Source organism: Arvicola amphibius, chromosome 4 (genome assembly GCF_903992535.2).
Source record: "Arvicola amphibius chromosome 4, mArvAmp1.2, whole genome shotgun sequence".
NCBI lineage: Eukaryota > Metazoa > Chordata > Mammalia > Rodentia > Cricetidae > Arvicola > Arvicola amphibius.
This window is the reverse complement of record NC_052050.1, coordinates 89,391,296-89,404,164: the sequence shown is the minus strand read 5'-3', so window position 1 is coordinate 89,404,164 and position 12,869 is coordinate 89,391,296. Positions and strand designations below refer to the sequence as shown.

Here is a 12,869-nt window from a genome sequence, read left to right as displayed (position 1 = left end):
GTTGAAGGAGAGGACCACCTAAAACTGACACATATGTGTGTGGTATTAGTGTAACAACACACATATACAACAATAAATAAATATAAATATAAAACAAAAAAAAATATGGCTCTTGTTTGGTTCTACTCCTTGTGGCTTGCTCTGCCTAAATGCTATGAAATGCCTCTCTTATATGACATAGGCATTTGAGGGAACCAAGGCTGAAAAAAGGATTTAAATAACCAGGTGACACCATTGCCATTTTCACTAAGCTGTACCAACAATGGTTCTCAAGTGCCAAGAAGAGACCATGTGTTCCCAAGCACCACCCACCACCTCACATAGCACCAGGACAGGCCTCAGCTCCTGTAGCATCCCTATGATACTGCCTATCACCTCTTCTTAACTCTCAGCACACAGCACCTACCTTGTCAGCAATATCCTCCTCTGGGCACTCCACAGGCTCGGGGGGAGGGTCCTCCAGGGCATCCATGGTCAGAGTACCCGACTGGTGCAGATACCTACAGAAAAGAACCAATAGCAGAGGGAAGAATGGAAAAACCCAAAAGATAAACTCTTCAAACAAGAGTACTTCCAAGTTCCTCTGAAAGGCAGGCATCAGCCTCATGGAGCACATGCCATCCCCAGCTCCTGGGGGCACTGTTCTTATCGCTGCACCAAGAAGGGGCGTCCCTGGGCCAATCAGCATTACCAAGGGGCCGGGAACAAGCAGATTGTGCTCCGTAGCTTGAGTCCTCCCTGCACTCTTTGGAACCTGTCAGCTCAACCTTTCCCCCTGCCAGCAGAGGGGACAGCAGGGTACTTTGGACCAAGGTGCAATAAAACACATCATTCCTCAGCATGATATGAAATAATCTCAAATCCACTAGAGGTTCATCAAATATTAATTTAGGATCTTGACTCCTGTATAGTATACCTACATGTGCCTGATCTTTTTTCTTTTGATATGAGATTTTTTTTTTCTCAAGACAGGGTTTCTCTATGTAACTGCCCTAACTATCCTGGAACTCATTTTGTAGACTAGGCTGGCCCCAAATTCACAGAGTCTGCCTGCCACTACCGCCCAGCCGAGATGAGGTCGTCCTTGATATATATGTAACACAGACTGGCCTCAACCGTGAAATCTTCCTGCTTTAGCAGGCTGATTCCTGTGGGATACTGTACCCAGTTCTACATACATTTTATTTTTGTTCTGAGACACATCTTGCTATGTTTGTTGGTTAGTCTGGAATTGCCATGTAGGCCAGGATGGCCTCAAATTCTGAGATCCACTTGCCTCTGCTGGATTAAAGGTGTGCACCACCATAACCAGCTTCTACCTACATCTTTTTGTAAAGATTTATTTATCTATTATATATACAGTGTTCTGCCTGCGTGTATGCCTGTTGGCCAGCAGAGGGCACCAGATCTCATTACAGATGGTTGTGAGCCACCATATGTTTGCTGGGAATTGAACTCAAGACCTTTGGAAGAGCAGGCAGTGTTCTTAACTGCTGAGTCATCTCTCCAGCCCCTTCTACCTATATTCCTAACACTTAGTTTCCAGTGTGTTCTCTGTGGTACTGAAAGTCAGGGGTCCTGGGAGCATTGTGAACCTCACAAGTCACTCAGGTCAAACCTTGAGTCACAGGTGGAGCTCAGTACAGGATGAAGTAGGGAAGAAGAACCCAGGTGCAGTCCTCTGGGGCACCAGTGCCAGCGGTCAAAGCTGCTGACTGGCTGGGCCCAACACTAACCCTGCAGTCTCAAGGAACTACAAGGATTTGTTATTTTGCTCTTGGCAGGGGCCACCCCTCAGCTGCAGATTGGTTCAGACAAACTTGCTTAGCAGTGCTAAGTCTAATTTAGCAGCAGTTTATATGCCTGCCGTTGAGGGCACTGGATAGAAGTGGCAGCAAAGCTGTGTGTTCAATCTGTCCCACACTTGGGGTCAGGTTCGAAACAGACCTTTGTGACCTTAAGAAAACATTCAAGCTCACTGAGGCTTCTCTTATAAAATGGGGAAACAATCTGTAGGCAAGTAAGGGGTTTCAGTGAGTTTTTAACAAGAGTATTTTATAGGCAGCTTTGGTTAGGATTCCACAGACTGAGGATTCAGCTGTGGCATTTCTCTTTATCAGTGAATGAAGCTGTTTCCTTTCTCACTAGCTGAGTTTGTACATTTCCTTTTCCTTTTTTCTTTTTTCCCCTCATGAATATTTTAGGGGGAAAAGGAAGCAAACTCCTCTACCCTGGGAACATAAGCCTGTGAACACTGGGAGAGCCATTTACTTCTAGAGCCTGTTCTATGTTTCCTCGGATTCTCAAAAGGCTGCTTGCTGACCAGTCACTGCTTTTAAACAGGAACTTGACCTCAAATTCATGCCACTCCCTGGAAAGGAAACTGTCCACCCTAGACCCTAGAGGCCACCCTGTGCAGCGGCCAAGGCCTGGGCCTAGTTCAGGATAAGGGAACATGATGTCCCTAAGCACCCAGGATGTGGCCTCTTGGTAAAGCTGAGGTTGTCTAGTTTGGGGAGTGTAGCTTATTTAATCCCCACCAAGAAGAGGGGTTCTTCCTTCAACTCCACTCAAGAATCCCCAGGAGGAGGTACTGCAGGTAACAAGAGGAACATGTGGCTCTGGGACTCCCCAGAACCATATTTTGCCCAAGGGGTAGAAATAACGTCCCTGCTGTGAATTCCACTGGGCCAGCTCTGTCCAAGTACCTCAGGGAGAGGGCCATAGACGGCCAGGTCACAGAGTCACAGCTGGACACTGCAAAATCTTAGTGACAATGCATAAAGGCCCAGACATTCTGCAACATGAATTATGGGACAGCCGTCCTGTGTTTCCTGAGAATTCTAGGAACAGAATTAAGGGCACGATGGCAGCGGATTAAAATCTGCACGAATGCTTTGACATTCTTCAGGTACATTACAGGATGTACTTTTGATTCATAAATTAACTATGAACATGAAGGCTGAGTTTCGATGCAAAAAAAAAAAATACACCTGACAAGAAAAACAAATTCTCAGAGACTATTTCAAAGGATCAAACTATACTTGTCAGCCTTCTCAGGCCATGAGATGCCTCTGACCCTTTGGAGAGATTTTCTCTAGACACAGAGAAAATGTCAAGATTTTAGCCAGGGAGGCTGAGCTCTCTGATAGTTCCTCTGGCCACTGCTTGTTCGGAAGAATGTGAGCAGGATGGCCAAGTCATTCCTGTGGAACTGTAGCTAAGTATAGTTGGGTGGCTATGGCGTTTCTATGGGCTCAGTGTCCTCTTGAAGTGCAGATACAGTCTGTTTCCCGCAGGCCCCAAACTGTCAAGAAGACACTGCTCCAGAATGAGGGGATACAAAGGCACAGAAAGACAATTCTCCTGGAGGTGCTAGTAGCTAGCCTCTAGGTAAGGGGCTTACCTTTACTTTGCTCCTCATAACTAGTGAGAAAGAGGGCTTGCAACAACAAGACTCGTGAAATTTATCTTTTTTTTTTTTTTTTGATTTTTCGAGACAGGGTTTCTCTGTAGCTTTGGAGCCTGTCCTGGAACTAGCTCTTGTAGACCAGGCTGGTCTCGAACTCACAGAGATCCGCCTGCCTCTGCCTCCCTAGTGCTGGGATTAAAGGCGTGCGCCACCACCGCCCGGCTTATCTTTTTATTTTTTACATGGCTTTTGGAATTGAATCCAAGGCCCATACATGCTAGGCACATACTCTACATACCTAGATCTTCTTAAAAATATTTGAGATACAAGCTAAGTTGAATCTCCTGCCTCAGCTTCCCAAATAATTGTGAATACAGGCCTGTAGCACCAGAACGAAGTAAAAGTCTCTTTAGAAGCAAAGAAAACATCTTCAAAGCTTCCACAGAGAGAAAAGCCATGAAGAAACAAAGAAGTTAGATTTAGCAGCAACTCTAGTACCAAAGACTGTGACCAATAACTACAGAAAAATCTAAGGAAAATTCACAACCTTGACCCAACCAACCAAAGGACACTCCCACCCAAGGTCTCAAATTTTACCCCGTTCCTTCCCTTCTCAGGAAGGTCACAGAAAGATATGCAAAACAAAAAAAGGTAAGACAAGAGAAGGCTGGGGCAGGTAGCTGGCTGACCCAATCTCTGAAACAGAATATACAGGGTGTGTGTGGGGGGAGGGGGGACATGCAAGGACCCTAGTTGTAAAGCCAGGTGACACCCTGTACAAAACAGCAGGGATGCTCCCCCATGGCCACAAGAGAGGGCTGGGCAGTGAGGACAGGCTGAGATTCGGAAGATAGCAAAGAGCATAACGATGGTCACCGACTCAGAGCAGCAACAGCTTGTCGTAGGGAGGAAACCACCTCAACGTAGGCTGTCAGTATCTTAGACCTGAACCCTCACTTCGTGAAGCCTCCAGGAGCCAACTGGAGGGCAGAAGCATAACTCACCTTTTATACCAAGAAGTCAACAGCAGCCAAACTCCAAAAACCAGAAGCTGGCCTTTAAAACTCTAGGTGGCGGTGGCGGCGCACGTCTTTAACCCCAGCACTCGGGAGGCAGAGGCAGGCGGATCTCTGAGTTTAAGGCCAGCCTGGTCTACAGAGTGAATTCCAGGACAGACAGGGATACACAGAGAAACCCTGTCTTGAAAAGCAAAATAAAACAAAACAAAAAACAAAAACCTAAAGCAAAAAAAAAAACCTAATGACTTTAGCGAAATCTTTTCCCACCCTCTTCTCTCCATGTGAGTCACTGGGCAGGCAGCCACCAAGTCTAAGAGACCGGCTCCTAGAGCAGACAGACACACAGAGACTGCGGTCCATTCCAGCCCTTACAGGGAGTATGAGAGGGCAGAGGGAACATCAGAAGCTACTACCAGCCCCAGGTCCAGGTCTAAACCCACGGCCCTAGAAACCCTTCCACAACCTCTCCCCTCAAACCATGAACTGTAACTTGAAAGTTTGAATTAAAAAAAATCAGAAACTATGACTATCAGAACATTTCATAATTTTCACAAGTGATCGAGGCTCTGCCTACCTTGCCACCTTCCTGCTGGAGAGCCGCTTGGCTGGGCTGTGCAAAAACCAAACAAACAGGAAAACAGTGTCAGGGAGCAGACCGAAGGACAAGAGGAAACAGGAAGCTTGGGTTGGGGAGATAGCAGGGCACCGGCATGCAGCCCCTTACCCCAGACAAGCTGCATGCACAGAATGCCCACTCTGCATGCACGACACCCTTTGTAAAGGTCTTCACCAGGTCTCATCATTCCATTCCTATGACCTCAGAAGAAACCAAGCAGGCTGCAGTACCCAACCAAGCCGGATACCTAAACCCACCAGCTGACAGCACCTGGGTCCACATCACTGGCTACTGCCATGTCCCCAAACACTTCTGAAGCCATTACCCCAGCTGACTGGCGATCACACAGGCCCTCCTATATGATAGCAGAGCCTGTAATCATTTTTGCTTGGGTCCTGACACTTCAAACTCCAAATATCTGTAGGGTGAGGATTTAGACACCCTTCCTGGAGCCACCCCAGAGCAATAACACAGACCAGCTCCAGCAGCAAGAGCCGGCCCAACATGCCTCTTCCAGCTCTGGGGCCAATCAGAGCATGGCCTTCCTTCTGAATCTGTGGGCCCAAGGAAAATACAACTCTGTCCAGGAACAAGAACCACCTGTCTTAGCTCACAGTGGACTCGCTAGCCTTCTTTCCCTCTTCCAAGGGCAGGCAGGCAGGCCGGCCGGCCGGCCATCTACTTGGAGAGTCATTCCTTTATCACTTCAGTTGGACTCAAAATCACCCTGTGTGGTAGCTGTGGGGAGTACACGGCTGGGATTCATTTTCATTTGTGATGCTACATTCTGCCAATAGAGGGCACTGGAGAGATGGTGCTAACAGCATAGCACCTAAAGAGAAACGTGGCACCATTTCCACTGGGTTGCCGGCTGCTGAAGGGCTCAGATCTTCTCCTGGGTGGATAGTGGGATTCAGATCCCTTGGGTGGTGTTTGCTCTTTGTGACTCCTCAGAGCTCTTGTCATGCCCCGCCACAGCTGGGTCCCTCTGCCTACTGGATGGCTCCCTCTCCTGGCTGGACTCCCGACTAACACTATACATTTTAGTACAAATCTGCTTGTATCTTGGGATCATGGACACTCCTTTCACAGTAAGAACAGACTGCTCTGTCTACCTATCAGCCTTGGCACCAGCAAATCCTGCAACAGTTTACAATTCTGAAGATAGATCTCTGCGTAAATCAGACAGCTCGGTTTCTATAAAATGCATCACTTTTATAGATACTCCGAGGTACCTACAGGAATGCTGTGACCTACTGGGTAAACACCTGCAACATCATGTAAACCCCTTTGTCACACAGGGAGTTCACGAAGTGTATCCTGCGGGCATCCATGCAGGCCAGGAGGCACAATTCAGCTCTCTCACTAGTATTGGGGTGCTAGTACTTGACGACTGTGTCCTGACGAAAGCAGAGCCTTGTAGGGTGAGAGGTCCCACCCCACTCATGCTGAGCCTCAAACTAGTCTCACCTCTGCCCTCTGCCCCACAAGGCCTAAGTGCTATGATCACTGCATCTTAGAGGCAGGGTTTTTGCAGAGAAAAAAAAATCTTTGGTGATTGAGACAACATACATGTCTTCTTTAACATGCCTGTAACCCACACCTGTTCACCAGCAGGAAGAATGCAGCTGGCACCTTCCCCAGCACTGAACACTGGGTAGATGAAAGCATGTGTCCTCTACAATGGTAGCCAGTGGGTGGGGCTTCTGGAATCACCAAAGACTGGATTCCCCCCACCCCCACCCCAAGTCTTGTAGAGACATGCCCTCAAAAGAATACTTTTAGCATTGTGATCAGGACCCCACCAGGTTCCCTCTGATCTTTCCTAACTGGCCAAGATCCTACCTCACTGGGTGTTGGATGAAGGCCTCTAGCTTTGTGATGCTGCACTGAACACAAGAAAACAAGATAACATGTAAGGGTCCCAGGACTGGAGCTGGAACGGGACAGAGATGTAGATCTCACCTGGCTAAAGCCCTGCAATGGGGAGGCAGACATGGCATGGCCTCTAACAGGCCTGCAAGCATGCTGCACTATTAGGATGGTCTTACAACACTTCTGCCCACTAGAGCCTGTGTGGTCGTCTGCTGCCTCTGCTTAGCAGGGATGCCATCCATAGCTTCACAGACAACCCATCTCTTCTCCAGACCCTTCTTCAAGGCCCCAGCTCATCCCTCTACACACTGAGCCAGTGGGAAGTTGGGCACGCTGATATGAACAAAGAATCCAAAGATGTTTCCTATGAGTTTGTGAGGCTGTACTTCCGGAGGTAGCAAAGGGAACTCACTAGAATGCTGGAGCCGCTAGAACACTGGTTCTGCTGGGACTGCTCACAGAGACGCAGGGGGCAAAGGGCAGAGATGAGCAATGCACAAGTGAGGGAGAAACAGGAGCGTGGGCAAAGGAGCAGCAGGCGCGCATGGAAGGGCAAAGAAGCAATGCCAAGCCTCTGCATGTGAATGAGAGCAGGCTACAGAACTGAAGGCCCAGGGCACAGGTGAGCAAGACTAACCTAGCATCCCAGAAAACTACTTACAAATTTGTTTTCAGAAACCCATCTTTAAATTCTCCAGCTCGGCTTCCATGACTCAGCTGAAGACAATTTTTTGACAAAATGTTGGAGTGTCCTCTTTCATATGGTAGGCTGTTTCCCTACAGGGACAGCAGCCGACAAGGCTGCCACATGCATAAAGGAGACGGGACATAACAGCAAGCTAGAGCAAGGCATGCAGGGATAGGGTCCGCAGGAAGAGTCCCATTGTCTGAGTGCTTTGCTAGACTAGGTGACCAGAGCAGGAGCACCCAGTGATGGGGAGCACACTGCAGTGGGAGTCTCCCTGGGAGCATAGAGCAAGACCAGGTCCTCCATGTTACCTATTCATCTCAAGGTCAGTCAGGCGGGCAGAAAGATCTTCGAGGCGGTTGATCTGTTTGTGGCACTGGCTACAGTAAAACTCAAAGACCTCATCAGTGAGGACGGTGCGCAGCTTTGAGGGAAGAGGGTTGGAGCTAGAAAGACAGAGGGCCAGTCAGGAGAGAGGAGGCCCCGTTAGGTTGTCTCTGCCAGGCATGAGGAGGAGGAGAGAGGGAAAGGCGCTGGACAGAAGCAGAGGAAGAGAATGAGCGGTCCGGGTGCTGGTTGTGCTCTGGGGACTACCATGAGCCCTTCCTCACATCCCTGAGGAGCTTGGGGCACCCATCACCGGGAGCAGACAGGGCTGCCACCTGCCCTGCCGGGCAGTCCAAAAGACCAGGCAGCGAGGGCTATAACACAAACTCCCTTTAACAGGAAGGTAAGTGTAGACACGTCTTTCTCCCCCTGGAAATGACATGAACGTGACAGCAAAGTGTATCTCCAGAGGAAGTTAATTTGCTAGGTTTTTGTTGTTATTTTGAGACAGTCTTGCTCTCTCAAAAACTTTAAAATAAAAGGGTACATTGGCACATTTGTACTTCTGAGATCTGTGTTAAAGACTCAGGATTCTGCCTAGCCTTCTAGGGATGCTCACTGTACTGTGACTTTTTAAAAAGTTATTATGTACACAATATTGTCTGCACTTATCCCTGCAGGCCAGAAGAGGACGCCATATCTCATGATAGACGGTTGTGAGTTACCATGTGGTTTCTGGGAATTGAACTCAGGACCTCTGGAAGCGGAGTCAGTGCTCTTAACCACTGAGCCATCTCTTCAGCTCCTGAACTGTGATTCTAACTCAACAAGCTATTAGCACACTAGTGGATCATGACACATCTGTTCTGGGCACTGAGGTCAGGGAACCAGCCTCATCCTGGGGGAAAGACCCACAGGCTTGGAAAATTAACCTGAAAGTTCAACTTAAAGAAGGGTAGAAAGGAATCCATAAAATATAGTGTGAAAATGACACTTTAGATTGGAAACACCAGCTGGGAATGGGGCAAACTGGACAAACAGGAGAGACTGCCATAGCCCAACAGACATGGATGCTGAAATGCCAAATCCTGGAACAAGCCCACTACCTCCAACCAAAGTCCCCAGGATTCTCCCCAGGAGGACGTCACCTGGGGGCACTCAGAGAGCCCACTTCACAGTCAAGGCTGTTTTGAGGTGGCATATGAGTGGGAGGGGTAAAGGCTTAGCTTACAGAAAGCCCTTCCAGTATTGGCTCAACAGGCCTGTGGTGCTGTGATAACCAGGCTGAAGTGGACAAAATCAGGAACCAGAAAGCAAAAGGGAGATGTGGTCAGTGTGGAAGAGTTGTCCAGCCAGGCCTGGGCCCCACGGAGAGACAGTGGCTTCCTCAAACTGAATCCTCAAGAGGGGGATACTCAGGTCTTCAGTCAAAACTAGCCAGGTGTGCACACAAGTCAGTCTCCTGAAGCACAGCTTAGGAAAGGCAAATGTCTTGTCTCCAAGATGCCATAGTTTGGGTCCCTCAAATCTAGAACTTTTCAGAAAATTTGGGGGGACATCAAGACATGGTAGAGCCTGCCTTATGACTCTGAAGTGTCCCTCAAAGCAAGCCACCGGCCATGAGGTGATCAGGGAGCTGCAGCTTAGGGCTGCAGTGGCTCAGCAGGTTCTTCAAGGTCTGCAGTACACTGCAATGAACAGACAAGAGGAGCTGCAGCGAGCCTTCAGTCTGGGACAGACTCCACACTCGTCCGCATGGTGTCTCACTACACAGGGGCAGATAAAGCAAGATTCCTCTGCCCAGCACAGGACCCCATAGAAATCTTTCCCCATAACTAGGCATGGAGGGCGAGTGGACTATGCACAGTGCAGGGTGTCACCTGGGAGTGAGAAAAGCAGGGTCTCCGCAGTCTAGCTCCCCATTACAGAGGGTCTCCGGGGACAGCTCTGCTTCGCTGCCCTCACCGTAATCTTCAAAGTGTTCCTCACTGCCAATCACCATGACGACAGCCTGGTTGTGGGGGCGGGTTCTACAAAAGATAGAAGCAATTCTGAGTCACAGCCACAGGCACCTGATGGGACGCACACTGTTCGATAAGCCACAGCCTGAGTCCCATCACCAGAGGAGCCACACTGCTAAAACAGAACGGAACAAACCAGAAACAGGTGAAACCGATTTTTAGTAACTGTACTACGTCAGTCTTTACTAACAGATATGAAATTGCATCATTTCAAAGAGGCTATTCTTCCGGGGAAAAGAAGACAGTAAAGCGACAGACCATGAGCAGGCGGTCGGCAGGGTCAGCAGGGTCGGCAGGGCTGACTGCAGTGCTCCAACAGGGTTGCAGCTTTTACTCTGACACTCATGAAACTCACATACGTGGCCAGTGTTAACAGATGAAGAACACATCAGAAACACTACAGGATGAGCCCGGTGGTGGTGGCACACACCTTTAATCCAACCACTCAGGAAGCAGAGGCAGGAGGATTGCTGAGTTCAAGGTCTACAGAGCTAGTTCCAGGACAGCCAGAGCTATATAAAGAAACTATGTCTTAATTTAAAAAAAGAAAAAAATATATATATATACACACACACACACACACACACACACACACACACACATATGAAACTATCACAGATAAACAATTTATGAGTTTTCAAAAACTTCTTTTGGAGGTGTTGGGCTAGAACCTAGGACTTACGCATATTAGGCAGACAATCCTGAAGCCACTCCACAACCCAACGGTTTTAAATAAATAACTTACAACTGTGTACTATAATTTTTAAGCGTTTTCTTGTCATTTTGTTGTGTTGTTTTATTTTGAGTCTCACTATGTAGCTCTTGGTTGTCTGTAACTCACTAGTAGACCAGGCTGGCCTCAAACTCACAGATCTACCTGTCTCTGCATCTTGAGTGCTGTGATCAAAGGTGTGTGCTGCCACACCTGTCAACTTTAAGTTTTGTTTTGTTTTTGTTTGTTTGTTGAGACAAGGTTCTCTGTAGCTATGGTACCTGTCTTGGAACTAGCTCTTCTAGACCAGCCTGGCCTCGAACTCAGATATCTGCATGCCTCTGCCTCCTGAGTGCTGGGATTAAAGGCGTGCGCCACCACCGCCCGGCCAACTTTAAGTTTTTAGCAATATATTTATTTATTTTTTATTATGGCCATATGCAGTGAATGCAGGGGATCACAAAGCTATGTGAATACTATGTCCTCTAGCCCTGGTGTCAAGATATTGTGCTAGTGGTGGCACTTGCCTTTAGTCCCAGCATTTTGGAGGCAGAAGCAGGAGATCTTTGAGTCCAAAGCCAACCTGATCTGCATAGTGAGCTTCATGACAAGAGTCATAGAGTGAGACCCTGTTTTTAAAAAAAATGATTTTGTGGCCAGGTAGTAGTGGCAGCGCATGCCTTTAATCCCAGCAATTGAGAGGTAGAAGCAGGTGGAGTAGTTTGAGGTCAGCCTGGTCTACAGAGCTAGTTCTAGGACAGCTAGGGCTGTTACACAGAGAAACCCTGTCTCGAAAAACAAACAAAAAAAATCTCAAAGGACTGAATTAAGGTTTATCTCTTATAATTTCTCTGTCTCTACAGCCAGACCCCATAGGGCATTAAATCCAGGAGTGTCCTAGAAAGAAGCATAAAGGGATGTCAGCTGGCTAGAAACCAGACAGGTGCAGCTCCACAGAAGACAGTAGGAAGCTACGTACAGCCCAGACCGTTTCTACCACTGCAAACAGCACAGTTTAGAGAATCCACAAGACATACAGGTACACAGATACACAGGAACACACACATACACACACAGCATGGGTACAGACCTGCCTGGGAGCAACAGCAATGCACCATGGTCAGGCTCCTCCATCGTGTCTAGGCACTCTGAGGGCACAGCTGAGCCACCAGCACTATCAGCGTCCCCTTCAGGGTGAAGCTCAGGGTGCACCAAGGTGCTGGTGTCCTCATCTGTGAAGGTCTCACACTCACTGTAGGTACTCTCAGACCCCATATATGCGCTGTCTGTCACCTCATTGGCCTAGGAGAGAAAACCAACAGTTAGCCTGAGCAGCTATGGAGGCCACACTGCATAGAGGACATGGCACCAGTAAAAATAACAACCATATCCCTAAACATCAATGTTAGCTTATAAATTAGGACTCAGTATGTGTGTATGCATGCGAGCACACACACACATTTGTTGCAGGCTAAACATAGGGCATCTGAGGTGCCCTATGTGTTCTGCCATTCAGCTGCACCCTCAGTCCCTTATTTTTAAAATGAAAAAGAAAAGACAAGCCGGGCGGCGGTGGCGCACGCCTTTAATCCCAGCACTCGGGAGGCAGAGGCAGGCGGATCTCTGAGTTCGAGGCCAGCCTGGTCTACAAGAGCTAGTTCCAGGACAGGCTCTAGAAACTACAGGGAAACCCTGTCTCGAAAAACCAAAAAAAAAAAAAAAAAAAAAAAAAAAAGAAAAGAAAAGACAAAATTATGCATAAAGGTGGGCATGGTGGAACCCACCTGTTTTCCTGGCGCACAGAAGGCAAGGCAGGAAGACCATGAGTTGAAGGTCAGCCTGAGTTAACAGAAAATTTTTTAAATTTTTTTTAATGATTTATTTAACTTTATGTTCATTGGTGTGAAGGTGTCAGATCTCGTGGAACTGCATTTTCAGACAGCTGTGAGCTGCCATGTGGGTGCTGGGAATTGAACCCGGGTCCTCTGGAAGAGCAGTCAGTGTTCTTAACCGCTGAGCCATCTCTCCAGCCCAACAGAAAAATTTTTGTCTCATAAAAGAAAATCAAAAAAATTGAAATCATTTTAAAATCAGTTGAATAATAATACATCTAAAAGATACAAAGCATCCTAGAATCACAAATATTCCCAACAGAACCGCTTGTTTTGTGGCCTTCAGCATGAATATTACTTACAGTAA

General features: G+C 47.8%; 1 protein-coding gene across 3 annotated transcripts in view; it reads right to left on the bottom strand.

Annotated features, from left to right (window-relative positions):
- The window catches only part of Rab11fip3 (RAB11 family interacting protein 3), a 78,105-nt gene that overhangs the window by 14,981 nt on the left and 50,255 nt on the right, over positions 1–12,869 (bottom strand). The window contains exons 4-8 of one of the 3 annotated variants that reach the window (XM_038327908.1): positions 11,761–11,972; positions 9,818–9,967; positions 7,922–8,056; positions 5,006–5,041; positions 407–500 (exon numbers count right to left, since the gene is read on the bottom strand). In XM_038327908.1, the coding sequence (XP_038183836.1) occupies positions 407–500; positions 5,006–5,041; positions 7,922–8,056; positions 9,818–9,967; positions 11,761–11,972 (627 nt within the window). The remainder of the gene's footprint in view (positions 1–406; positions 501–5,005; positions 5,042–7,921; positions 8,057–9,817; positions 9,968–11,760; positions 11,973–12,869) is intronic. The other 2 variants (XM_038327909.1, XM_038327911.1) reach the window with 2 other exon arrangements.